We start from the raw sequence: 27,526 nt of genomic DNA, 5'->3' as shown, positions 1-27,526 counted from the left end.
GTGCAACAGGTCCATCCTTGTCATGACAATTTCATGTTCACACAAAACAGTGCCAAAGAACAGCGATGTTGGAATCATTGACATATGGTTAAATCTTACCAGTGTATGAAGAGACCATAACAAATTATATTCAATCACAGGGAGGGATATAACACCTCTGTGTTAGGATCTGTGTAACTTTTGGAATCGTTCATAAAAGCCAGCCTTTTTATTCTCAACAAAACCAGGTTTCTATTCTTGCACAATCATATAAACTAACTAATACCCAATAGGCTAACTGAACATGTATTTTCTCTCATACATTTCCCTTTTTAAACACCAAACACATCACTGGCGTGTGTGGCTAAAGAGCTAAGGCAGCAGCTGCTCTTCCAGACAAAGTTCAGCAGTTACAATATATACTGCTCAAAAAAATAAAGGGAACACTTAAACAACACATCCTAGATCTGAATGAAAGAAATAATCTTCTTAAATACTTTTTTCTTTACATAGTTGAATGTGCTGACAACAAAATCACACAAAAATAATCAATGGAAATCCAATTTATCAACCCATGGAGGTCTGGATTTGGAGTCACACAAAATTAAAGTGGAAAACCACACTACAGGCTGATCCAACTTTGATGTAATGTCCTTAAAACAAGTCAAAATGAGGCTCAGTAGTGTGTGTGGCCTCCACGTGCCTGTATGACCTCCCTACAACGCCTGGGCATGCTCCTGATAAGGTGGCGGATGGTCTCCTGAGGGATCTCCTCCCAGACCTGGACTATAGCATCCGCCAACTCCTGGACAGTCTGTGGTGCAACGTGGCGTTGGTGGATGGAGCGAGACATGATGTCCCAGATGTGCTCAATTGGATTCAGGTCTGGGGAACGGGCGGGCCAGTCCATAGCATCAATGCCTTCCTCTTGCAGGAACTGCTGACACACTCCAGCCACATGAGGTCTAGCATTGTCTTGCATTAGGAGGAACCCAGGGCCAACCGCACCAGCATATGGTCTCACAAGGGGTCTGAGGATCTCATCTCCGTACCTAATAGCAGTCAGCCTCCTTCTGGCGAGCACAAGGAGGGCTGTGCGGCCCCCCAAAGAAATGCCATTGACCCACCGCCAAACCGGTCATGCTGGACGATGTTGCAAGCAGCAGAACGTTCTCCACGGCGTCTCCAGACTCTGTCACGTGCTCAGTGTGAACTTGCTTTCATCTGTGAAGAGCACAGGGCGCCAGTGGCGAATTTGCCAATCTTGGTGTTCTCTGGCAAATGCCAAACGTCCTGCACGGTGTTGGGCTGTAAGCACAACCCCCACCTGTGGACGTCGGGCCCTCATACCACCCTCATGGAGTCTGTTTCTGACCATTTGAGCAGACACATGCACATTTGTGGCCTGCTGGAGGTCATTTTGCAGGGCTCTGGCAGTGCTTCTCCTGCTCCTCCTTGCACAAAGGTGGAGGTAGCGGTCCTGCTGCTGGGTTGTTGGCCTCCTCCACGTCTCCTGATGTACTGGCCTGTCTCCTGGTAGCGCCTCCATGCTCTGGACACTACGCTGACAGACACAGCAAACCTTCTTGCCACAGCTCGCATTGATGTGCCATCCTGGATGAGCTGCACTACCTGAGCTACTTGTGTGGGATGTAGACTCCGTCTCATGCTACCACTAGAGTAAAAGCACCGCCAGCATTCAAAAGTGACCAAAACATCAGCCAGGAAGCATAGGAACTGAGAAGTGGTCTGTGGTCCCCACCTGCAGAACCACTCCTTTATTGGGGGTGTCTTGCTAATTGCCTATAATTTCCACCTGTTGTCTATTCCATTTGCACAACAGCATGTGACATTTATTGTTAATCAGTGTTGCTTCCTAAGTGGACAGTTTGATTTCACAGAAGTGTGATTGACTTGGAGTTACATTGTGTTGTTTAAGTGTTCCCTTTATTTTTTTGAGCAGTATATATATATATATATATATATTATATATATATGTGTGTATATGTATAAAAGTATGTGGACTCCCCTTCAAATTAGTAGATACAGCAATTTCAGTCACACCCATTGCTGACAGGTGTATAAAATCGAGCACACAGCCATGCAATCTCCATAGACAAACATTGGCAGTGGAATGGCCTTACCGAAGGGCTCAGTGACTTTCAAAGTGTCCCTATCATAGGATGCCACCTTTCCAACAAGTCAGTTAGTCAAATTTCTGTCCTGCTAGAGCTGCCCCGGTGTTATTGGAGCAACAACGGCTCAGCTGCAAAGTGGTAGGCCACAAAAGCCCACAAAACGGGACCGCCGAGTGCTGAAGATCGTAAAATTCATCTGTCCTTGGTTGCAACACTCACTAACGAGTTCCAAACTGCCTCTGGAAGTAACGTCAGCACAAAAACTGATTATTGGGAGCTTGATGAAAAGGCTTTCCATGGCCAAGAATTGGCTGGAGTGGTGTAAAGCTTGCTGCCATTGGACTCTGGAGCAGTGGAAATGTGTTCTCCGGAGTGGTGAATCACGCTTCACCATCTGGCAGTCAGACGGACGAATCTGGAGGATGCCGGGAGAACGCTACCTGCCAAAATGCATAGCGGCAACTGTAAAGTTTGGTAAAGGAGGAATAATTGTCTGGGGCTGTCTTTCATGGTTAGGGCTAGGCCCCTTAGTTCCAGGGAAGGGAAATCCTTTATTTATTAAAAAAAATTTATGGGTGCAACAGCATTAATATTGCATATACAGTACTTCTATCAATGTAATTGTCTGTATAATTTCCAATCCCCCTTATATACTTTTTTATAAATATGTTATTTTAAATATATACAGTGCATCGGGAGAGTATTCAGACACCTTGACTTTTTCCACATTTTGTTACGTTACAGCCTTATTCTAAAATGGGAAAAAAAAGAAAAAAACCTGAAATATCACATCTACATAAGTATTCAGACCCTTTACTTAGTACTTTGTTGAAGCACCTTTAGCAGCAATTACAGCCTTGAGTCGTCTTGGGTATGATGCTACAAGCTTGGCACACCAGTATTTGTGAGTTTCTCCCATTCTTCTCTGCAGATCCTTTCAAGCTCTGTCAGGTTGGATGGGGAGCATCGCTGCACAGCTATTTTCAGGTCTCTCCGGAGATGTTCGATCAGGTTCAAGTCCGAGCTCTGGCTGGGCCACTCAAGGACATTCAGAGACTTGTCCCGAAGCCACTCCAGCGTTGTCTTGGCTGTGTGCTTAGGATTGTTGTCCTGTTGGAAGGTGAACCTTCGCCCCCAGTCTGAGGTTCCGAGTGCTCTGGAGCAGTTTTTCATCAAGGATCTCTCTGTACTATGCTCTGTTCATCTTTCTCTCGATCCTAACTTGTCTCCCACTCCCTGCCGCTGAAAAACATGGTCTGAGTGTCCTTTAGGTGCCTTTTGGTAAACTCCAAGCAGGCTGTCATCAACCTTTTATTGAGGAGTGGCTTGCATCTGGGCAATCTACCATAAAGGCCTGATTGGTGGAATGCTGCAGATGGTTGTCCTTCTGGAAGGTTCTCCCATCTCCACAGAGGAACTCTGGAATTCTGTCAGAGTGACCATCGGGTTCTTGGTCACCTCCTTGACCAAGGCCCTTCTCCCCCGATTGCTCAGTTTGGCCGGGCGGCCAGCTGTAGGAATTCTTGGTGATTCTAAACTTCTTCCATTTAAGAATGGAGGTCACTGTGTTCTTGGGGACCTTCAATGCTACAGAAATGTTTTGGTACCCTTCAACAGATCTGTCCCCATACACAATCCTGTCTCAGATCTCTACGGACAATTCCTTCCGACCTCATGGCTTGGTTTTTAGACATTTTTTGCAAATTTATTAAAACAAAAAACAGAAATACCTTATTTACATAAGTAATCAGACCCTTTGCTATGAGACTCGAAATTGAGCTCAGGTGCATCCTGTTTCCATTGATCATCCTTGAGATGTTTCTACAACTTGATTGGAGTCCACCTGTAGTAAATTCAGTTGATTGGACATGATTTGGAAAGGCACACAACTGTCTATATAATGTCCCATAGTTGACAGTTCATGTCAGAGCAAAAACCAGGCCATGAGGTCTAAATAAGTGTCTGACCGCATTCTGTCCTCTATCAACACTTTTTAAACTTTTGGTGCCAGCGAGAATGACATTCGAAAGTAGTCAAGAAGACAGGCTTGATTGAGCCTCCGCCATGTATATCTCACTAATATAATATAGAGCTGGCTGGATTTTCCATACACCGGCAGAACAGAGAAGAAGCTACGTCTGGTAAGACGAGGGGTGGGGGTGTGCATTTCTTTTTCAATAACAGCTGGTGCACGATGTTTAATATTAAAGAAGTCTCAAGGTATTGCTCGCCTGAGGTAGAGTACCTTATGATAAGCTGTAGACCACACTATCTACCAAGAGAGTTCTCATCTATATTATTCGTAGCTGTAAGACCGCACTCAACCAACTCTATAAGGCCATAAGCAAACAAGAAAACGCTCATCCAGAAGCGTGCTCCTAGTTTTACCAAATTTTTACCAGCATGTCACATCCGCAACCAGAGGGAAAAAAAATCTCTAGACCACATTTACTCCACACACAGATGCATGCAAAGCTCTCCCCCGCCCTCCATTTGGCAAATATGACCATAATTCTGTCTCGATTCCTGCTTACTAGCAAAAACTAAAGCAGGAAGTACCAGTGACTCGCTCAATACAGAAGTGGTCAGATGACACGGATGCTACAGGACTGTTTTGCTAGCACAGACTGGAATATGTTCCGGGATTCATTCAATAGCATTGAGGAGTATACCACCTCAGTCATCGGCTTCATCAATAAGTGCATCGACGATGTCAGATTGCGAGGACATCTCCTGTGCACAGACCTCTTCAGATCACCCCAGAGATGTTCAATTGGATTCAGGTCTGGGCTCTGGCTGGGCCATTCCAAAACGTTAATCTTCTTCTGGTGAAGCCATGCTTTCGTGGATTTGGATGTGTGCTTTGGGTCGTTGTCGTGCTGAAAGGTGAACTTCCTCTTTATCTTCAGCTTTCTAACGGAGGCCTGAAGGTTTTGTGCCAAAATTGCCTGGTATTTGGAACTGTTCATAATTCCCTCCACCCTGACTAAGGCCCCGGTTCCAGCTGAAGAAAAACAGACCCAAAGCATGATGCTGCCACCACCATGCTTCACTGTGGATATGGTGTTCTTTGGCTGATGTGCAGTGTTGTTTTTGCGCCAAACATACCTTTTGGAATTATGGCCAAAAAGTTCAACCTTGGTTTCATCAGACCATAACGCATTTTCCCACGTGCTTTTGGGGGACTTGATGTTTGTTTTTGCAAACTTCAGCCGGGCTTGGATGTTTGTCATTGTAAGAAAAGGCTTCCGTCTTGCCACCCTACCCCATAGCCCATTCATATGAAGAATACGGGAGATTGTTGTCACATGTAGCACACAGCCAGTACTTGCCAGAAATTCCTGCCGTTCCTTTAATGTTGCTGTAGGCCTCTTGGAAGCCTCCCTGACCAGTTTTCTCGTCTTTTCATATATTTTGGAGGGACGTCCAGTTCTTGCTAATGTCTCTGTGGTGCCATATTTTCTCCACTTGATGATGACTGTCTTCACTGTGTTCCATGGTATATGTAATGCTTTGGAAATTCTGTTGTACCCTTCTCCTGACTGATATCTTTCAACAATGAGATCCCTCTGATGCTTTGGAAGCTCTCTGCGGACCATGGCTTTTGCTCTGAGATGCAACTAAGAAAATGTCAGGAAAATCCTACTAGAACAGCTGAACCTTATTTGTGATTAATCAGAGTCACTTTAAATGATGGCAGGTGTGTAATGACTTCTATTTAACATGAGTTTGAATGTAATTGGTTAATTCTGAACACAGCCACATCCCCAGTTATAAGAGGGTGTGCACACTTATGCAACCAGGTTATTGTAAGGCTTTTATTTTTCATTTTTCCCCCCCCTCGAAGATTTCAGTTTGTTTTTCAATTGAATTGTTCACATTATAGGTCACATTAACAGTATAAAAAGTTCTGACATGATTTATCTTTGTCTCATTCTTTTACATCACAATAACCTGGCATTTTAACAGGGGTGTGTAGACTTTTATATCCACTGTGTGTGTACACACACACACACACACACACACACACACACACACACACACACACACACACACACACACACACACAAAGGCAGTGTCAGAAGAAGGCCCAAAAAATTGTCAAAGACAAACAGTCACCCAAGTCATACTGTTTTCTCTGCTACCGCTTGCCCGGTACTGGAGCACCAAGTCTACTTAACAGCTTCTACCCCCAAGCCATAAGACTGCTGAACAATTAATCAAAATGGCCACCAGACTATTTACATTGACACCCCCCTCCATTTGTTTTGTACACTGCTGCTACTCTCTGTTTATTATCTATGCATAGTCACTTCACCCCCACCTACATGTACAAATAACCTCAACTAACCTGTACCCCTGCACACTGACTCGGTACCGGTACCCCCTGTATATAGCCTCGCTATTGTGTTACTTTTTATTATTTTTTACTTTAGTTTATTTGGTCAATATTTTCTTAACTCTTCTTGAACTGCACTGTTGGTTAAGGGCTTGTAAGTAAGCATTTCGCGGTAAGGTCTCCACTCGTTTTAGTCGGAGCCTGTGACAAATAAAAGTTTGATTTGGCTAGTTCAGGATATTTACGCCTCCATATATCCACTAGTGATTTCCTTTACGATCCATGAAGGTATTTAAAACCGTATTATAATCTCCCACCATAGTAATAGAGTCTTGTATTGCTTGATCAATTATTTTATATATTTTCAAAGAAGCGTGGATCATCATTATTTGGACCCTTTAGATTAATGAGCCAAATCTGTTTATGGTCCAATAACATATTTAAAATAATCCATCTACTTTGCAGATCTGTTTGGACAATTTGCACATTTGGATCAAAATTGTTAATTAATATCATCACCCATTTTGAGTTTCTTTGCCATGGAAGAAGTATATTTCGCCACCCGCGGTCTTTGTCCACACAACTTCATCTAAAAGGGTTGAATTAGTTTCCTGTAAACAATAGCTGTATTATTATATTCCTTCTCTTTTAGCCAGGTAAATACTGATAATCTTTTCTTATTATCTGCTAAGCCATTACAATTATAAATGGCTATACTTATTTCACCACTTACCATAATGAGATCCAAGTTTCAATTCTATTTATCATAATATACACACTTATATATATTGCATATCTTAAATTATTTCCACAATTAATGAATAATATGTGTACTAATGTAGGCACTTCATACGAAGGATTGTTACCTATAACAATTTTTGGGGTAAGCAATTATTATTTTGGGAAACAATTATTGTGATTTATCCTATGCTGTCCCTCACATCAAATACCCCTTAGCAACAGATGTGGGATACATACACACACTCTCCCCAGCCTTCCCCCACAAACAACCACAAGCTCAGGTGTTCAGAATTTGTTCCATCCCCGATCCCAACGCAAGAGAATGCTTGATGTGCGATTGCATACACAGTTGTAGCTGTCTGAGAAGGCATGCAAAATTGAGCAATGGGGAGATTTGCTTAACCAATGTCAAGTCCTAGCTGATGGAGCTCAGATAAACCCCTTTCCCCTGAAATACACACACACACGCTGGTACCCCGTTGTGACCATTTTCCCAAGCATCTCTGAGACTGCCAGGGTCACAATCATTTGCCCCCTATCTAATTGTCCGAGTGTGACCCCCTCTCCATGGGTTACTGCAGCTAGTGTTGCCAGCACTGCCACTACCTGGTTGGTGGTCTCCACCAGAATTCCCACTGGCTAGGAACAAGGTCATAAACGTTCTCATTAGCAAATTCCTTGTATATTATGCTCACCCACCCGGGGCTTTGGCTTTGTTGGACCAACCCTGCCAGGCAAGCGCAGATCTTGAGGGGCGGTGCTACTTAGTGGGTCTCTGACCGCGTTCATCTTTCTACCTTGGCTGCGGATAGGCTACTTGCAGTAGGCCTATAAAAACAGATGAGGACTTCTCCTTAGCCTGTGGGTCACTCAGGTGGGTGTCTAGGTATAGGGTTGGGGACCGTTCCATCATGATAGGACAATAAATAAATAGACTATATTTGTAATTTATTAAAACATTTACTGTATATCCCATATCTGCACAAAATTGAAAACTGTCACAACTTCTGGGCACACATGGGCTCCATTTTCCTTTTTCACTCACTTAACTCACACTTTCCCAATCACAAACCCCCCCCCATCACAACACTCCCCCCACATACTGTTCCTTCTGTCCTCTGTGTTTTTATCTCTAACATGTTGATTTCTACCTAATTTCGGGCTTTTGAGTACTTTTGTGTTCCAGTTCCTTATATTTTAAGATGTATTATTTCAATAATTGTCCTTTCTTCTAATGCTGTCTTTTATAAATGTATAAATATTATTTTACAACATTCTCCATCTTGAATGGTATAGTGTATTTGTAGTTTATTTCTTTATCAATTGTTGTTTTCCTGTTTTTATAACAATCCCTACCATGGATAGTATTGGGTGTTCCATTATTCGACTCCTCTATGGGAACAATTATTTAGAATAGCCATGGAGTAGTCTTAGTGTCTCAGAACAGTTGGTTATCAATGTACAGTTTATCAACTACGAGAGCTACACGTTTCTATCACTTTGAAGAGTGGGTAGAGAACTTTCGCCATTCTGAAATTTCCTTCAGGAACTGATCATTCATGCGCCTGAAGGGAAGGGAAATCTTAACGCTACAGCACACAATGACATTCTAGACAATTCTCTGCTTCCAACTTTGTAGCAACAATTTTGGGAAGGCCCTTTCCTGTTTCAGTATGACAATGCCCTTGTGCACAAAGCGAGTTCCATACAGAAATGGTTTGTCGAGATCAAAACTACTCACAAATACAAGTAGTGATGAAGTCAATCTCTCCTCTACTTTGAGCCAGGAGAGATTGATGTTAGCTCTCCGTATACAATCCAGGGTTACTCCAAGAAGTTCAGTCTCCTTGCTCAATTTCCACAATATTCATTACAAAATGTAGTTGAGGTTTAGGGTTTAGTGACTGATTTGTCCCAAATACAATGCTTTTAGTTTAAATATTTATGACTAACTTATTTCTTGCCACCCATTCTGAAACTGACTGCAGCTCTTTGTTATGTGTTGCAGTGATTTCACTTGCTGTGGTATCTGACGTATATAGTCAGCATACATAGAAACACAGGCTTTACTCAGAGCCAGTGGCAGGTCATTAGTAAAGATTTTAAAAAGTAAGGGGTCTAGATAGCTGCCCTGGGGAATGCCTGATTCTACCTGGATTATGTTGTAGAGGCTTCTATTAAAGATCACTGTGTTCTGTTAGGTAACTCTCAATCCACAATATAACAGGCGATGTTCCCTAACACATACATTTTACCAGCACCAGATTATGATCGATAATGTAAAAAGCTGCACTGAAGTCTAACAAAACAGCTCCCACAATATTTTTATTATCAATTTCTCTCAGCCAATCATCAGTTATGTGTAAGTACTGTCCATGTTGAATGCGCTTCCCTATAAGGGTGCTGAAAATCTGATGTTAAATTTGTTTACTGTGAAATAGCATTGCATCTGGTCAAACACAATTTTTTCCAAAAGTTTACTTTTGGAGTAACAGGCTGATTGGTTGGCTGTTTGAGCCAGTAAAGGGTGCGTTGCTATTCTTGGATAGCAGAATAACATAAGGCTCCTCCACACACTTTCCCCCATGGCCCTGCAATACAAACTCAATTCAAAAGGATTTATGTAATGCTTTTTGTCAGGACATATATTTCAGTCCTTGAGCCCAGGCTGCATGGCAGCAAGTTGTTTTCTCCTGTTCTGTGATCCATTTATATATTACTGACATATAGCTAGCTACCTCAGCCATGTCCAGACCTGAGGAAAAGAGAATGTGGTTTAGCCATACACATTGTCTGGATTCACAAACTGCAGCCTCAGTTATAAGCTTTCGTGAAAGGCTAAGTACAGTATGTTCAAAAACATGTGAACCATGGTTAAAATGTGCTTGAGTCATTTAGGACATTACCTAATTGCTCACTATATCAACAAGACTAACCCTAGCTCTTGTGAACTTAATGATACTCCAAACTGTAATAGGTTTTATAGAAGATTCACTCTCTTGCCCACATTTCTGACTGACAAATATACTAAAGAGGCACTTACAAGACAGACCACGAAGAAGACTAATAACATGCAACGTAATAATCGCTTCATTTTCAGATCGATTAAAAAGCCTTCTACTTTGTGAAATTAAACATTGGTAATATGAGCTTAAACCTAGTACTCATTACAGATAAGGAGATATACAAAACGAGGTAATCTTAAAAAAAAAAAGGAAGCATGATGATTTCTCCAATTAGTCAAAAAGCATTGTTCATGGAAGCAAAGGATCAAGTTAAATAATGATTTTCTGCTGCTTTTTATTGAGAGGTCAAATGTATTCTCTAATATAATAGATTACATTTACAGTGTCTGGACGGACAACCCACCCCTAACACACACACACACACACTCTGTCCAACGCCAAACAATGCTACCATGAGGTCCAAAGGCTAATTATCATCCCCTGCATTGGGATCCCTAATCCATGGTTAATTTGGGCTTGATGGTATTATTTCATATAAAGAGAACTCCCACCCACTGCCCCCACCATCCTCCAAAATATAAGCCTCCACAGAGACCTTAAAGATCAATAGCAGACCTGAGCAGAGTAACTGCAGGCCATGTTACAGATTTAGTGTGCATCGAGCTGAAAGATGTGGGCCTTGGCCCCCAGTATCAGGTAGCATTCTGCCCCGCTGCCCCAGTGACATCTAAAATCTGAAGCTTTTTTGATTACTCTAGTCTCTGTGTTTGATGTAACACACATTTCCCTAGGGGGAGGGGAAGCCGGGAATAGACACAAAAATTGACCTTCACTATCTTTTTTTTTATTTAACTAGGCAAGTCAGTTAAGAACAAATTCTTATTTACAATGACGGCCTACCCCAGCCGAACCCTAACCCGGACGACGCTGGGCAAATTGTGCGCCGCCCTATGGGACTCCCAATCACGGCCGGTTGTGATACAGCCTGGAATCGAACCAGGGTCTGTAGTGACGCCTCTAGCACTGAGATGCAGTGCCTTCGACCACTGCGCCACTCGGGAGCCCATCTTCATCACATAGTGAGGAGACATGCACAGTTGAACCATTCGCAGAGCTATGCGAAGGTAATAGCCTTTCATAACATGACAATGAACCATAATTGATCTGTGTTGTTATGTCTATGATGTTACATACAGTATTTGAAAAAGACGAGTAATTTCTGCATGCTTAGAAAGGTCAGCAGGACATGGTTGTTTTGGCTGCAGCCGGCCGAATTGTAATGAGGACCATGAAACATTCAGTTGGGCCTGAAATTGACTGTTTATGAATATACAGTATGAGAGACATCTCTATAGAATGGCTTCGATGTTGTTGTTTAAAGTATAAAAGACAGTGAGATCAAGATTCCTCAGTAACTCTCAGGAGCCCTTCAAAAATACAGACTGCTTCAGATGACTGACAAATGCATCAAAATGAGCCACAGTGCTCCCAGTCTGTGTCATTATTCTAACTATCATCTGTTTGAACTAGAGGATGCCACATAGGGTGTAGTTGAGTCTTGGGAAAATCTTACAGACACAGTCCCATTTTCCACCCCGCCCTCCATAAATTGAACAAGCATACAAAGTATGCAAATACGATTAACAATCCTATTGTTCTGCGCAGGCGAGAAACAGTTCTTTGTAATTACTGGTTCAATTCAAGTCAGCATAATTAATTAAAATCAAATCAAAGCAAAAACGAATTAACCACAGAGCAACTGCAGTTCTTCAGATGCAGTGTGGAGAAAGAGAAACCGCAACATCATTTTGCGACTGAGGATGAACGTTTTTTTTTTACAAACGCATTACACAATTATCTTCTACCCTTATGATCTGAAGGTGTTTCCTGAAAATAATCTTTCACATTTCAAAAACAAACTTAAAATACAGTAGTCCTACACTATTATCCACAGGGACATAAATGTACTGTATACACTACATGAAAGTATAAAGAAGTAGGTCATTGTGGATAAGAGGAAAGGACATAAAAGCCCATCCGTGGTATACAGTAAATAAAGAATCTGTGCTTTGTGGATCATCGCCATCATCACCCAGGAAAGGCATTTGTTCCCAGCTTATTCCATACAAGGCCCACACTCACACTCTCTCTAGCCAAAATATTATATAAAAAGCTTACTCCATTTGTATGGAGTAAACTCTAAAAGCAGTGAATCAGATTATGCACACTGGTTTAGCAAAAACAGATTGTTGCAGTTTGGTATCGGAAACAGTGCGAGACCTCTCGGGGGTCAGGACCTATTCAGCTTTGCCCATGTGATAGTATGGAGCTTAATTAAAATAAGATCTACAGTAATAATATCTCACCGTGACAACAAAAAAAACAGGGGAATTATTCAGCTGCACATAATTCTTATTCAGAGAATAACAATGACCTGGTATGCTCAGGAAAATAGATAAATAACAATTCCAATACAATAATCCTTGGCAAAACCAATGACCCAAAACCCACCAATAACAGAAGAAATGTTTGAGTGGTACAGATAATAGTAAAATACTATTCTTGTTTGTTTGTGTCTGTGGCTTTGACAATGGTAATCCTGTGGAGAAGCACGATACCTGTCTCAACCAAAACTAAATGAGGTGTTACTTATTCTTATACAGCAGCTAAATGACCAGTCAGGATGTTTCATTTCCAGCAGATCTCATTCTGGTCTCTTGTGTTCAGGCCGTTCAATCTGTATTTGGCCAGTGCGCCACTAGCTTAATGAATCTGTGAGCCGGTAAATGGGCACATGCATAAAGATGAAGCTGTCCATTTAACCACAGCGATTGAAGTGGGTTATGTGATAACAGTCGTGGACACACATGTCATTTTCTCTTGCTGGGTAGAAAGAGGGAACACCATGCACCAATTTGGTCTTGTTGATGCACAGTTGCCATATATCAGCGACAGCTGTTGATTAAAACTGTCTGGGTCCAACCATGTAATGTGTCACTAGAATGATGGTGAGGGCCGAGAGAGGGATCCTCATGAAAACAACAATTTCATTAGTAAACCAGAGTTCTATATTGCACTGGAGAAAGTAAATAAACGCCTTAAGGCTTATTCAAACCAGGGAAATACCCTCAAAGCAAAGCACTTTAAAATATTCAAAGAGTTATGCATGTCCATTTACACAGCAGTATTTCTCTGTGGACCAATGGAGCATGCAGATCTGATTTATGCTCTGTGTAGTGGCTTTTAGTTAGCCTGGTCTCAGAGTTGTTTGTGCTTTAGCATGGTTTGATTGGTTTGACAAAAAAAAAAGTCTGAACAGTTTGCTAATGCACAAACAGTTTTGGCAACCACGCAGGCAATTCAGGCAGTAGAAGGTGGCAATTACAATAGAAACGCTCTCAGCCTGTCATATTAACTACAGAGATAAATGGACAGATTGGCTCTTGTTCTCCACCAGGTTGCTCTTGGATTGGTGCACATCTATAGAAGAGACCAACCCTTGCTTGAATATGTATTTCACAATCTACTCTCTCTGATAGTTCCTCCTAAGCCTTAGAACAGATGGGAAGTAGTGTGGTGGTGGTTGCAATATGCATGATGAACAGAGCTCTTCCACTCTGCCAGATGAGTCAGAGGGACATGGTCATCATCAACTGTTTCACTGTTGGTGTCATAATAATGGAAGTGGAAAGAAAGCGTACCAAAACACGCTTCAGCCCAGCTTGATCGGAAAAAAAGGGAATCAGGAGCTTGACTGAGGGACTCGAAAATCCCCAAAACATTCAACAGGTGATTATTCAGGAAAATAAAGAAAAAAAATGGTCATTCTGTGTCTGTATTGATCGGAGTATAGATTGAAGGGACATACAAACAGGCTTATGTTTCGGCATAATGACCTTAGATTCAGTCTGAGAGTTTCCGCTTCGATAAAAGCCAATCCATGCATGTCCTTTGAGTTTGAGACTAACATAAGAGTAAGGAGTAAAGGGTGCTGGGAGCTGTTGATCGATATAATAACATATAGTAGTAACACTTAACTGCTCTCAGAAAATGGCATCATTACCACGTAAGACGTAAAAACTATCAGGGGTACCAATGCAATAATGATGAAGAACAGGAGGAAGAAAGACAAGACGACCATTTTGACAACGATCATGATGATGATGTCCTGTATCTCATTCAGTACAATAACTGCAGCTAACAATGTGCAGAAATGAATTGCTAAAATCAAAGTCATTCTGACAGATTGGTTTCGGGGGTGGGGTGTCCACTGCAATCTCACCCATGAAATCTAGATTTGTGGTTAAAGCTTTTTTCCTTCACCCTGTCGCCCCAAAGAGCTGTGTATTGATTGCTTTGTTCCTCCTCAAAGGAAGAAATTAATTGGAGTGTTGAGCAGGACAAAAGGTAAAGGAAACCAATTCAAATGGCTATGGCCTTTATAGTCGCTCTCAATATGCAGAAACCAAAGTGCAACACTTGAAACACAGCTCTTACTGACATCCTACCATTGACACAGAAGCTGCTTTCTGGTCTGCTTTGCTTTGAGAGTAAGATTGAGGCACATTTTCACAGAAAGAGCCCATAAGCAGTAACCTGATCTTGATTAAAGTGCACTTAACCCATTTAATCCCATGGGTCACAAAAGTGAGAGCACAAAGCTTTTGTACTTTACAAGCTCTAGAGAAGTTAAAGTTGTACCTCTCAACAAATGTATCATATTATGCATTATTAAGGTGTCTAGTATGATTCACAGAAGTTTCATATGATTTCTTAAAATGGTCACAATTTCTCCAAGCTGCACTTTTACTGATGAATTTGCCACCAGAAGTCTGTATTCAACAGCTTAAAATACAAAAACATTGTTGAAATGTTTTAATATTTTCTTAGCAAAAATAAATGTTTAAATGGTCTAGTTTACATACAGTATGTGCCTTCATTTTCAATGTTTTGTTAATGTCAGTATTGCCTTGTAACCTAAGCTTTAGGCCTTATGTGATTTCATTCATTTTACAATGATATTAAATATCTACCTTTGATATGGAATATTTTCATTCCATTCTAAGACCTTTCTTGTTATTATTCCTGTGTCTCTTTAAGAAAATTGGTTGCATATTCCTATTTATCCTTCAGCTTTTACAGAGTCAGATACTCAGTTTTAATAGACTTGGTAATATTAATTACATTGTCTTATTATGGGTTGCATGTGAGGTATATACACTGCCTTCGTAAAGTATTCAGACCCCTTGACATTTTCCACATTTTGTTATGTTACAGTCTTATTCTAAAATTGATTAAATAAATAATCAAACCTGAGCAATCTACACAATGCCCCATAATGACAAAGCGAAAACAGGTTTTTAGAAATGTTTGCAAAAGTATAAAAAAAAACAGAAATACCTTATTTATATAAGTATTCAGACCCTTTGCTATGAGACTTGAAATTGAGCTCAGGTGCATCCTGTTTCCATTGATCATCCTTGAGATGTTTCTACAACTTGATTGGAGTCCACCTGTGGTAAATTCAATTGATTGGACATGATTTGGAAAAGGCACACACCTGTCTATATAAGGTCCCACAGTTGACAGTGCATGTCAGAGCAAAAACCAAGCCATGTGGTTGAAGGAATAGTCCGTTGAGCTCCGAGACAGGATTGTGTCTAGGCACAGATCTGGGGAAGGGTACCAAAACATGTCTGCAGCGTCGAAGGTGCCCCTTAAGGTTACTAATGGCATCAGATTTGCATAGTGGCATGTCTGAGAAAAATTTGGTAACAAATGGGTTAAGATGACTGATATCTGAAACACAAACTCCTGAGGGAGGTGTTGAAAGAGAACCTATGCTATGGCAGAAACCCTGTATGTGTGGGCGGTAGACAACATGGTTTATCTAGAGTACACATAAATACAGACTGTAGCAGAAAATTGTTGAGCCGTACTGTAGCAGTTCCGTGCTTTAAGATTATCGATCTATGCAGGGTTATTCATCCAATTATCACATTGTCACATTTACATAAATCCAAATACTAACAATGTTCTTAATTATAAGGATCTGGCTTCTAACTCTTTAGATTCAATAAACACACTTATATCCGTGCCTATCCATTCTGCACACACAGGAAATTGTGTCTATTGTATTTTTTTAAATGATGAAGTGAAGATTTCAACATCTATTTTGTGTACGTGGGTTGCTTTCTCAAGGCTGCATTTTCCTTCATTATGTTTTGCAGACCACCTTTGATTTTCCTAAAACCCAAAGTGTCAGTATCAATTGAGGACAACTCAAAGAAGGAAGATGATCAGAAGAGATTTACTTAACATGGGTTTGTGCATGTGTTTTCAAATCACTGAGGCTCAAAATGTTTTCCTGTCCTGCTCCTTTCAGGATCTTTCAATGGCTGCTTTGAATAGCTTATCTTTGATAATACCCTAAAGCTTTTCAAAACCTCCCACCATGGCGATGTTGTTTTAAATCCAGCCTGCTACATTTTTTATTCTGCGTCTGCTAGGCTTTGTAGTTGGATTTTAGGGAATTGATTTTAGTGTGGGCTGTGTTGCCCATGCCAACTGAGCAGAGTTTTTTTTTTTTTAAGCTGGAGAATAAGAGAGATGTAGGTGTGAGTCGTGATGTGCAGTCAGACCAGAGTGATGCAGTGTGGGTAGCAGGCCTCTGCCAGAGGCTTCGAGCAGCTCACAGAGATATGAGATTGTGTGTAACACAGGGAAAACGACTACCTACCATCTTCATCAGGTCCACTCTTATCTTCCTCTCAAGGATAATTATTGTTGTTTTTATATGGGATTTTAAGAAACATTTGTGTTAAATGCCTAACCACTTGCATAATCTATTTGCATACACTTCAAACAGACATACACTGAGTGTACAAAACATTAAGGACACTTTCCTAATATTGAGTTGCACCCCCACAGTTGTGTCAAGTTGGCTGGATGTCCTTTGGGTGGTGGACCATTCTTGATACACACGGAAACTGTTGAGCATGAAAAACCCAGCAGCGTTGCAGTTCTTGACACAAACCGGTGCACCTGGCACCTACTGTACAACCCTACCCCGTTCAAAGGCACTTAAATATTTTGTCTTGCCCATTGACCCTCTGAATGGCACACATACACAATCCATGTCTCAATTGTCTCAAGGCTTAACATTTTTTAACCTCCTGCCCTTCATCTACACTGATTGAAGTGGATTTAATAAGTAACATCAATAAGAGGTATCATAGCTTTCACCTGGATTCACCTGGTTAGTCTATGTCACGAAAAGAGCAGGTGTCCTTAATGTTTTGTAAACTCAGTCTACATACCCCACCAGACATGCCACTATGGGTTTCTTCACGGTACCAAACCAAAAACGGATTTAAATGGGTCACTTAGTTATGTATAGAGCAGTGCCGGCCAGTGCCGTTTAAGATGAGAGAGGACGATAAATGAGTTTTAGGAGCATGGCCTTATTTCTATTACAGCATATTGGATGACTGTTATTCATATTCCATTCACCCAGCTCAATGTAACATCGATAGGTTTAGGCTACTACATGACTAATTTTCCCTATACCCATCATGAGGTTGTCCAACAGTCGCAAACGAGAGTTTCTATTGGCTAAATTCCAGTATGTTTATCCCCGTTTCATTCCGTTTAATAAATGTTTTTCAACAGAAGATTCGGCAGAATGAATACACCCCTGTTCATCAACATACACAGTTCACTTTCATAGCAGCCACATACAAACAGCATGATCCCTTGGATCATTCCTTCTCACATCTACACCCTCTTCTCCTCTCACCTTTTCCCTTCGCTTGTGGACTTCAGTGCACAACACATCAGCTGTTTGTGACCAGGCGAAAAAAACCTTTCCAAGCCAAACCTTCATATTATTACTGCTACACACAGCCTACATCATTGTCACCATATTAACGTCATAGTCAACATAGCTACAAGAACTAACGTGTTAGTAAACCTGCTACAATCATGCAGTACAGTGTACAGTCAGCAGCAAACAGTTAAGCAGTTATACCGGCAGGCCCCAGTGGCAATAAATTAATAAAACCAAAAGCTTACCTTGGAAGAGTTCCAGAGTTGGATAGTCATAGCCAGCTAGCTAACATAGCATCTCTCTCTGTTTGAGCCGGGTATTAAAGTAGGCTATAGCTAGCTGCATTCGCTAGCTAAGCAAACATTTTTTTAAATACTATGAAATATAGCTCTCTTGCTTGTTTCTCCTTTATTTTTGAAGAAATGTATTTGTTCAAAACTGTTCAACTATTGTCTTTCTCTCTCTTTGAGTCAACTAACATTACTCACCACATTTTATGTTCTGCAGTGCTAGCTAGCTGTAATTTATGCTTTCAGTACTAGATTAAACCTCTGATCTTTTGACTGGGTGGAGAACATTGGGTGGTCAGTTCATGTGTCAAGAGCACTGATAGGTTGAAGGATGTCCTCCGGAAGTTGTCATAATTACTATGCAAGTGTATGGAAGAGTGTGAGAACCACGAGCCTCCTAAGTTTTGTACTGAAATCAATGTACCCAGAGGAGGTCGGAAACTAGCTGTCCTCCAGCTACACCATGGTGCTACCCTACAGATTGCTGTTGAGGCTACTGAAGACCTTCATTGCAAAACAGTGTGTGTTAATCAATTATTTGGTGACTGGAAAACATGTAGTATAGTTTTATCTAGAAAGAACAACTTTAATGTTTCACTATTTGTATTTTTATGAAATTCCCTGAGGATGGTCTTCCCTTTCCTCCTCTGAGGAGCCTCCACTGGCAGAGAGCCATGTCATCGTGGAATGCTCTGCCTCCAGAGGTTACCCAGGCAAAAAGCAAGTCCAGCTTTAAAAAACAGATACAAAATCTTCTTGTATCCCAGCGCCTCACCTCTTTCTAAATATCTAATTTAACGGTACTGTATATGAATATGTACAGTGCCTTGCAAAAGTATTCATCCCCCTTGGCGTTTTTCCTATTTTGTTGCATTACAACCTGTAATTTAAATTGAATTTTATTTGGATTTCATGTAATGGACATATACAAAATAGTCCAAATTGGTGAAGTGAAAAAAATAACTTGTTTCAAAAAATGTAAAAACAGAGAAGTGTTGCATGCATATGTATTCACCCCCTTTGCTATGAAGCCCCTAAATAAAATCTGGTGCAACCAATTACCTTCAGAAGTCACATAATAAGTTAAATTAATGCCACCTGTGTGCAATCTAAGTGTCACACGATCTCAGTAATATATATATATACACACACACACTTGTTCTGAAAGGACCCAGAGTCTGCAACACCACTAAGCAAGCAACACCATGAAGACCAAGGAGCTCTCCAAACAGGTCAGGGACAAAGTTGTGGAGAAGTACAGATCAGGGTTGGGTTATAAAAACATATCCAAAACTTTGAACATCCTACAGAGCACCATAAAATCCATTATTAAATAATTGAAAGAATATGGCACCACAACAAATCTGCCAAGAGAGGGCCGCTCACCAAAACTCACAGACCAGGCAAGGCGGGCATTCATCAGAGGCAACAAAGAGACCAAAGATAACCCTGAAGGAGCTGCAAAGCTCCACAACGGAGATTGGAGTATCTGTCCATAGGACCACTTTAAGCCGTACACTCCACAGAGCTGGGCTTTATGGAAGAGTGGCCAGAAAAAAAGCCATTGCTTAAAGAAAAAAATAAGCAAACACATTCGGTGTTTGCCAAAAGGCATGTGGGAGACTTCCCAAACATGGAAGAAGGTACTCTGCTCAAATGAGACTAAAATGTAGCTTTTTGGCCATCAAGGAAAACACTATGTCTGGCGCAAACCCAACACCTCTCTTCACCCCAAGAACACCATCCCCACAGTAAAGCATGGTGGTGGCAGCATCATGCTGTGGAAATGTTTTTCCATCAGCAGGGACTGGGAAACTGGTCAAAATTGAAGGAATGATGGATGACGCTAAATACAGGGAAATCCTTGAGGGAAACCTGTTTCAGTCTTCCGGAGATTTGAGACTTGGACTGAGGTTCACCTTCCAGCAGGACAATGACCCTAAGCATACTGCTAAAGCAACACTCGAGTGGTTTAAGGGGAAACATTTAAATGTCTTGGAATGGCCTAGTCAAAGCCCAGACCTCAATCCAATTGAGAATGTGTGGTATGACTTAAAGATTGCTGTACACCAACAGAACCCATCCAACTCTAAGGAGCTGGAGCAGTTTTTCCTTGAAGAATGGGAAAAAAATCCCAGTGGCTAGATGTGCCAAGCTTGTAGAGACATACCCCAAGAGACTTGCAGCTGTAATTGCTGCAAAAGGTGGCTCTACAATGTATTGACTTTGAGGGGTGAATAGTTTTGAATAGGTTTTCCGGGGTTTTTGTTGTCTTATTTCTTGTTTGTTTTACAAGAAAAGATATTTTGCATCTTCAAAGTGGTAGGCATGTTGTGTAAATCAAATGATACAACCCCCCCAAAAAATCTATTTTAATTCCAGGTTGTAATGCAACAAAATAGGAAAAAGTCCAAGGGGCTGAATACTTTCGCAAGCCACTGTATATATGAATAATGTGAAATAGTATTTTTGTTGTCTCTTGGTGTCTTTCTAATATATAACTCGTTTGAATTTATTGTCACATCTTGTGTTCTTGTCTCTAACTGTTCTGTACTTTGTCATGTATTTGTACACTTTATGTGGACCCCAGGAAGAGTAGCTGCAGCATGTGCAGTAGCTAATGAGGGTCCAAATAAACAAAACGTAAATCTATAAATTGACTTATTTCGATTATTTATTGTCTGTTATACACATTCTCCTAAGACTGCCTTGATATTTACTGTAAATGCTTGTGGTGACCAAGCCATGGTGTAGAGTCATTGACACTACAGTAGTCCTTACCTCGTGGGACAGGTAGAAGGCAGCAATCCCCAGGGGCCAGAAGCAGCACACCATGGAGAAGACGCTCAGACCCAAGTGGTCTCTCGGTGGCATCATGAGGAAGTTGTCCTCACTCTCCGAGTCGCTCGAGTACTCGCTCTGTGAAAGCACAAAGAGTGAATACTGCAGGTCAAGAAAGGAGAGAGGTCTACAGAAGACTGCACTGTAGCGCAGCATAGGGTGGCCTTGCTAATGTTTAATTGAAATGATTTTCTGTCTTTATAGACTACAAATGACCTCGTTTTCCTCACCTCAGCACAGGTTTGTAAATACACTGACAGCTTGCACAGCTGGGCTCTCTAGCAGTCGATTTGCACCGGGAGGGACCTGTACATATGTTCACCCAGACAGGGGCACGACTAGCCATGCCAGCTGGACAATGATGGGCAAAAAAAACAACCCACCACCTCGCTCTCTCTCTCTCTCTCTCTGCTTCCTCTCCCACTCTCTGCTTCCTCTCCCACTCTCTGCTTCCTCTCCCTCTTAGGCACAGTGTATTCACACCCCTTGACTTTTTCCTAATTTATTTGTGTTACAGCCTGAATTTAATAATAATAATCATGTTTAACATTATTTTTGAATGACTACCTCATCTCTGTACCCCACACATACAATTATGTCAAAGGTCCCTCAGTCGAGCAGTGAATTTGAACCACAGATTGAACCACAAAGACTAGAGAGGTTTTCCAATCCCTCGCAAAGAAGGTCAGCTATTGGTAGATGGGAAAGAAAATCAGACATTGAGTATCCTTTTGAGCATGGTGAAGTTATTAATTATGCTTTGGATGGTGTATCAATAAACCCAGTTACTACAAAGACACAGGCGTCCTTCCTAACTCAGTTGCCAGAAAGGAAGGAAACCACTCATGGATTTCACCATGAGGCCAATGGTGAATTTAAAACAGTTTAATGGCTGTGGCAGGAGAAAACTGAGGATGGATCAACAACATTAACCTAAATGACAGAGTGAAAAGAAGGCAGTCTATACAGAGTAAAAAATATTCCAAAACATGCATCCTGTTTGCAATAAGGCACTAAAGGAAAACTGCAAAAAAATGTGGCAAAGAAATTAGCTTTATGTCCTGAATACAAAGTGTTATGTTTGGGGGAAATCCAACCCAACACTCACTGAGCATCACTCTTTATATTTTCAAGCATTGCGGTGACTGCATATTGTTATGGGTATGCTTGTCATCGGCAAGGAATCGTTTCTTAGGATAAAAATAAATGGAATAGAGCTAAGCACAGGCAAAATCCTTGAAAAAAAGCTTTCAGTTTGCTTTCCAAAAGACATTGGAAGACAAATTCACCCTTCAGCATGACAATAACCTAAAACAAGGCAAATATACACTGAAGTTGCTTTCCAAGATGACATTGAATGTTCCTGAGTGGCCTAGTTAAATTTGACTTAAATCGCCTTTAAAATATATGGCAAGATTTGAAAATGGCTGTCTAGCGATGATCAACAACCAACTTGACAGAGCTTGAGTAATTAAAAAAAAATAATAATAAGCAAATATTGTACTATCTAGGTGTTCAAAGTTCTTCGAGACTTACCCAGAAAGACTCACAGTTGTAATCGCTGCCAAAGGTGATTCTAAAATGTATTGACTCAGGGGTGTGAATACTTATGTAAGAAATTTGAGAAAAAAATAAATAATAATAATCTAAAAACATGTTTCAACTTTTTCACTATGGGGTATCGTGTGTAGATTGAATCCATTTCGAATTCAGACTGTAAGTAGGGCCATGCTTTATGGGCTTTTAAAAAAAAGTTGCTTTTACCTTAATTTCCAGCATGATCCACTAGGTTTGCTGCAGGTAGAAGGTTCTAGGAAATGATATTTTAATTGACTCCAGTCAACCAATCAAAGTCTGGTTGTGCATGTGTGTGTTTGGTGGGGAAATCGCTTAAGTCAGCGGCGGCGTACCTCTGTGACAATTGCACAGCCTATTATTTGTCAGGGAATACTATTTGTAGTTCAGTGATTTTAAACCTCACTTTTCTCAAGCTGATCCTTTCCAACGGACTTGTAAGTTGTAGCTAAAAATGGGGCAGTTAGGGGCAGTTAAAGGGGAGAGTCAATCAAACCAAATGCAATATACTTCCATGGTTGGTTTCACTGACTCATGCTGGAAATACTGGTGAAAGCAAAGTGCCCAAAAAGAAGCAAAAAAAAGCATGGCCCTAATTATGAGGACATTCTTGTCCTGGAGGGTGGATTAGCAGGATACCACAAGAAATCATTGCACCTCTTCAGAACTCTAGCTAATTAACTTCAGATGGATTCTGAGCAAGACGCCAAAAAATTGTAATTCACAAATCTCATTCCAGACACAGTGCCTAAATCCGACGGTAATGGAGTCAGAAATGTGGCTGCATAATAGAAGAGTCAAATGCTCCATTAACTAGATTCTGAGACAGACTTAAATTTTCAATGAAAATATTAGAGTACACAGTAAATGATATATGATAATTGAAGGGACGTAGATAGGCTGTCTAAGTTACTATGTAAATTTGGAAGGCTTAGACATGTTTTACTCCACAAGTACTGTAAGAACATTGTGAAGGGCAGTCCAATAACATAAACCCACGGGAATCATGTTAAGTATGCGGTACAGTATTTGCTATTCATTTTAAGGATAGTAATCCACAATAATTATTCTGTGGGCACCTCATACAGTTGAAGTCGGAAGTTTACATAAACTTTAGCCAAATATATTTAAACTCAGTTTTACACAATTCCTGACATTTCATTCTAGTAAAAATTCCCTGTCTTAGGTCAGTTAGGGTCACCACTTTATTTTAAGAATGTGAAATGTCAGAATAATAGTAGAGAGAATGATTTATTTCTGCTTTTATTTCTTTCATCACATTCCCAGTGGGTCAGAAGTTCACATACACTCAATTAGTATTTGGTAGCATTGCCTTTAAAATTGTTTAACTTGGGTCAAACGTTTCAGGTAGCCTTCCACAAGCTTCCCACAATAACTTGAGGAATGGGCCAAAATTCACCCGACAGAGCTGGTATAACTGAGTCAGGTTTGTCGGCCTCCTTGCTCGCACACACTTTTTCAGTTCTGCCCACAAATTTTCTATAGGATTGAGGTCAGGGCTTTGTGATGGCCACTCCAATACCTTGACTTTCTTGTCCTTAAGCCATTTTGCCACAACTTTGGAAGTATGCTAGAGGGTCATTGTCCATTTGGAAGACCCATTTGCGACCAAGCTTTAACTTCCTGACTGATGTCTTGAGATGTTGCTTCAATATATCCACATAATCCTCTCCTCATGATGCCATCTATTTTGCACCAGTCCCTCCTGCAGCAAAGCACCCCCACAACATGATGCTGCCACCCCCGTGCTTCACAGTTGGGATGGTGTTCTTCAGCTTGCAAGCCTCCCCTTTTTCCTCCAAACATAACGATGGTCATTATGGCCAAACAGTTCTAATTTTGTTTCATCAGACCAGAGGACATTTCTCCAAAAAGTACGATCTTTGTCCCCATGTGCAATTGCAAACCGTAGTTAGGCTTTTTTTATGGCGGTTTTGGAGCTGTGGCTTCTGTCTTGCTGAGCGGCCTCTCAGGTTATGTCGATATAGGACTCGTTTTACTGTGGATATAGATACTTTTATACCTGTTTTCTTCAAGCATCTTAACAAAGTCCTTTGCTGTTGTTCTGGGATTGATTTGCACTTTTTGCACCAAAGTACGTTAATCTCGAGGAGACAGAACGCGTCTCCTTCCTGAGCGGTATGACAGTTGCGTGGTCCCATGGTGTTTATACTTGCGTACTATTGTTTGTACAGATGAACGTGGTACCTTCATGTGTTTGGAAATTGCTCCCAAGGATGAACCAGACTTGTGGAGGTCTACTATTTTTTTCCTGAGGTCTTGGCTGATTTCTTTAGATTTTCCCATGATGTCAAGCAAAGAGGCACTGAGTTTGAAGGGTAGGCCTTGAAATACATCCACAGGTACACCTCCAATTGACTCAAATGATGTCAATTAGCCTATCAGAAGCTTCTAAAGCCATGACATAATTTTCTGGATTTTGCAAGCTGTTTAAAGGCACAGTCAACTTAGTGTATGTAAACTTCTGCCCCAGTGGAATTGTGATGCAGTGAATTATAAGTGAAAAAATCTGTCTGTAAACAATTGTTGTAAAAATGACTTGTGTCATGCACAAAGTAGATGTCCTAACCGACTTGCCAAAACTATAGTTTGTTAACAAGAAATTGTGGAGTGTGTGAAAAACGAGTTTTAATGACTCCAACCTATGTGTATGTAAACTTCCGACTTCAACTGTATATTATTACATTGCTGTGTATTTCAAAAGAACCCACGTTGAGAATCCAAGGAGCTAATTTTGTACTGAATAAGGGCCAAATGAAGGGGAGTTTTTTTTTGCTTTCTCTAAAGTATTACAACATACCGTAATAAAGATCTTATTAACTCAAATTAAGAATGCGCTATAAAAAGGGTGTTCACCTTGACTGCTCCAGTGACAACCACCAGAAACCATGGCAACACCAGAAACCAACAGTTTAGTGTTGACTCAATTCATTTTTCCTGCAAACATTTAGTATATAAATAACTAGTCTTTGAAGGGCACATAAACACAGGGATAGGGAAATTATATATCCACAAGACAGCCATCTGAGCCCACATACAGTGCATGTCTTCTCCTTCCTGGTCTGTCCAGAAGCCTCCTGAGCAGGGTAATGCCTGGGCTGTGCTACACCTGAATCAGAACAGTTGGCAGAGACAGCCAGACGCAGCGGATACCCAGTGGTCCAGACTGCCTCTCCCTTTTCCTCCCATTTCTCTTCTTCTCCCCTCTCCTCCCCTGTCTCCTTTCACCATATCATCTCCTTTCCCCTCTCTCCATTCTAGCCTCTCTGAATTCTCAACAGAGCCTCTTTCATGCTGAGGCAGCCTTTGAAAAGCCTGATATTTATCATATGTCAAGAATAAAACGTTGCTCTCAGTGAACAGCTTCAAGGACCCAAGTGATCTTCGTCCTTCAGACAAAAACTTCTGAAATCCAGTGGTCTAAGGCACTGCATCGCAGTGTTAGCTGTGGCACCAGAGACTCTGGGTTCGAGCCCAGGCTCTGTCGTAGCCGGCCGCGACCGGGAGGCCCATGGGTGGCGCACAATTGGCCTAGCATCGTCCGGGTTAGGGAGGGTTTTGCCGGCAGGGATATCCTTGTCTCATCGCGCACTAGCGACTCCTGTGGCGGGCCGGCGCAGTGCAAGCTGACCAGGTCGCTAGGTGTACGGTGTTTCCTCCGACACATTGGTGCGTCTGGCTTCCGGGTTGGATGCGTGCTGTGTTAAGAAGCAGTGCGGCTTGGTTGTGTTGTGTTTCGGAGGATGCATGGCTCTCGACCTTCGACTCTCCCGAGTCCGTGCGGGAGTTGTAGCGATGAGACAAGACAGTAACTACTAACAATTGGATACCACAAAATTGGGGAGGAAAAAGGAGGTAAAAAAAATGTATAATATATATATTTTTTTTAACTTCTGAAATCCATCTGGTCCATTTGTATTTGGCTCTAAATGCAATAATAGAAACATATAATACAAAACTTCTAACCATAGAGAAATACATTCATGTGTTTCATACATATAGCCATCCCTTAAAATGTTTACATTCTAATGTGTTATGATAAAAGACAGAGCCCCCGAGCCTTACCTCCAGCTCTTGGAACTCATCATCATCGTCAATGTCATAAGACAGAGTCTGGATCTTTGCATCCTCCACAGACAGTTCCAGGAACTTTCCATCGGCAAACATCAGCCCATCCTTGGAGGCAGCAGAGGAGCCGGATGCCAAGTCCTCTATGAAGGTGGTTTCACAGCAATCCCCGACTCCTCCATCCCCCCAGGCCCGCAGCATGTTTTCAGAGTACAGGATCAGGTTGGGCCTGAAGCAGGGGTCTATGCCCTGGGGCAGAGCGCTAGGGTTGAGCAGCTGTGGGGGTCCCCCTCCTCCGCCCACCCCCTGACCATTCTGCTCCTGCTGAGGGGACAGGTTGACCACCATGTGACCCTGGTACTGGGGGGCCGAGTACACCGACACCAGCCCTTCCTTAGTCTCTACCATCAAGCTGTGGGTGTTGATCAGACCGTTGTGCTTGCAGGAGGCCAGCCCTGCATTCCTTCCTCTCTCGATTGGAGAAGACGTCCGCTGGGTGGGGGGCTCAGCCTCCACAGCCTGGCTGGAGCCCGACCCCGCTCCCTGTCCTGGTCCACTCTCCATCCTGGCTTAGAGAGCTGGATTGTTTGATCAAATCCCCTCCTCTTTAAAGGCCTCTCTCATAGGGGCCTTGGGTTGGGGAAGGCATGGGATGGCAGGCTGCACTCTCCTGTGGGAGGTCATATTAAAATTGTTTAGCAGATTAAAAAGGTATTTTG

At 41.6% G+C, this 27,526-nt stretch overlaps 1 protein-coding gene across 3 annotated transcripts in view; it reads right to left on the bottom strand.

Moving 5' to 3' along the window:
• The window catches only part of LOC106605956 (synapse differentiation-inducing gene protein 1), a 42,558-nt gene that overhangs the window by 6,952 nt on the left and 8,080 nt on the right, over window positions 1–27,526 (bottom strand). For all 3 annotated transcript variants that reach the window (XM_045720246.1, XM_014201980.2, XM_045720238.1), the window contains 2 exons: window positions 26,805–27,477; window positions 21,063–21,200 (listed from right to left, as the gene is read on the bottom strand). In XM_045720246.1, coding sequence (XP_045576202.1) covers window positions 21,063–21,200; window positions 26,805–27,371 — 705 coding nt within the window. In that variant the 5' untranslated portion in view covers window positions 27,372–27,477. The remainder of the gene's footprint in view (window positions 1–21,062; window positions 21,201–26,804; window positions 27,478–27,526) is intronic.

Source organism: Salmo salar, chromosome ssa01 (genome assembly GCF_905237065.1).
Source record: "Salmo salar chromosome ssa01, Ssal_v3.1, whole genome shotgun sequence".
Classification (NCBI taxonomy): domain Eukaryota; kingdom Metazoa; phylum Chordata; class Actinopteri; order Salmoniformes; family Salmonidae; genus Salmo; species Salmo salar.
Note: the sequence above shows the minus strand (reverse complement) of the source record. Positions and strands in the feature narration are given on the sequence as shown.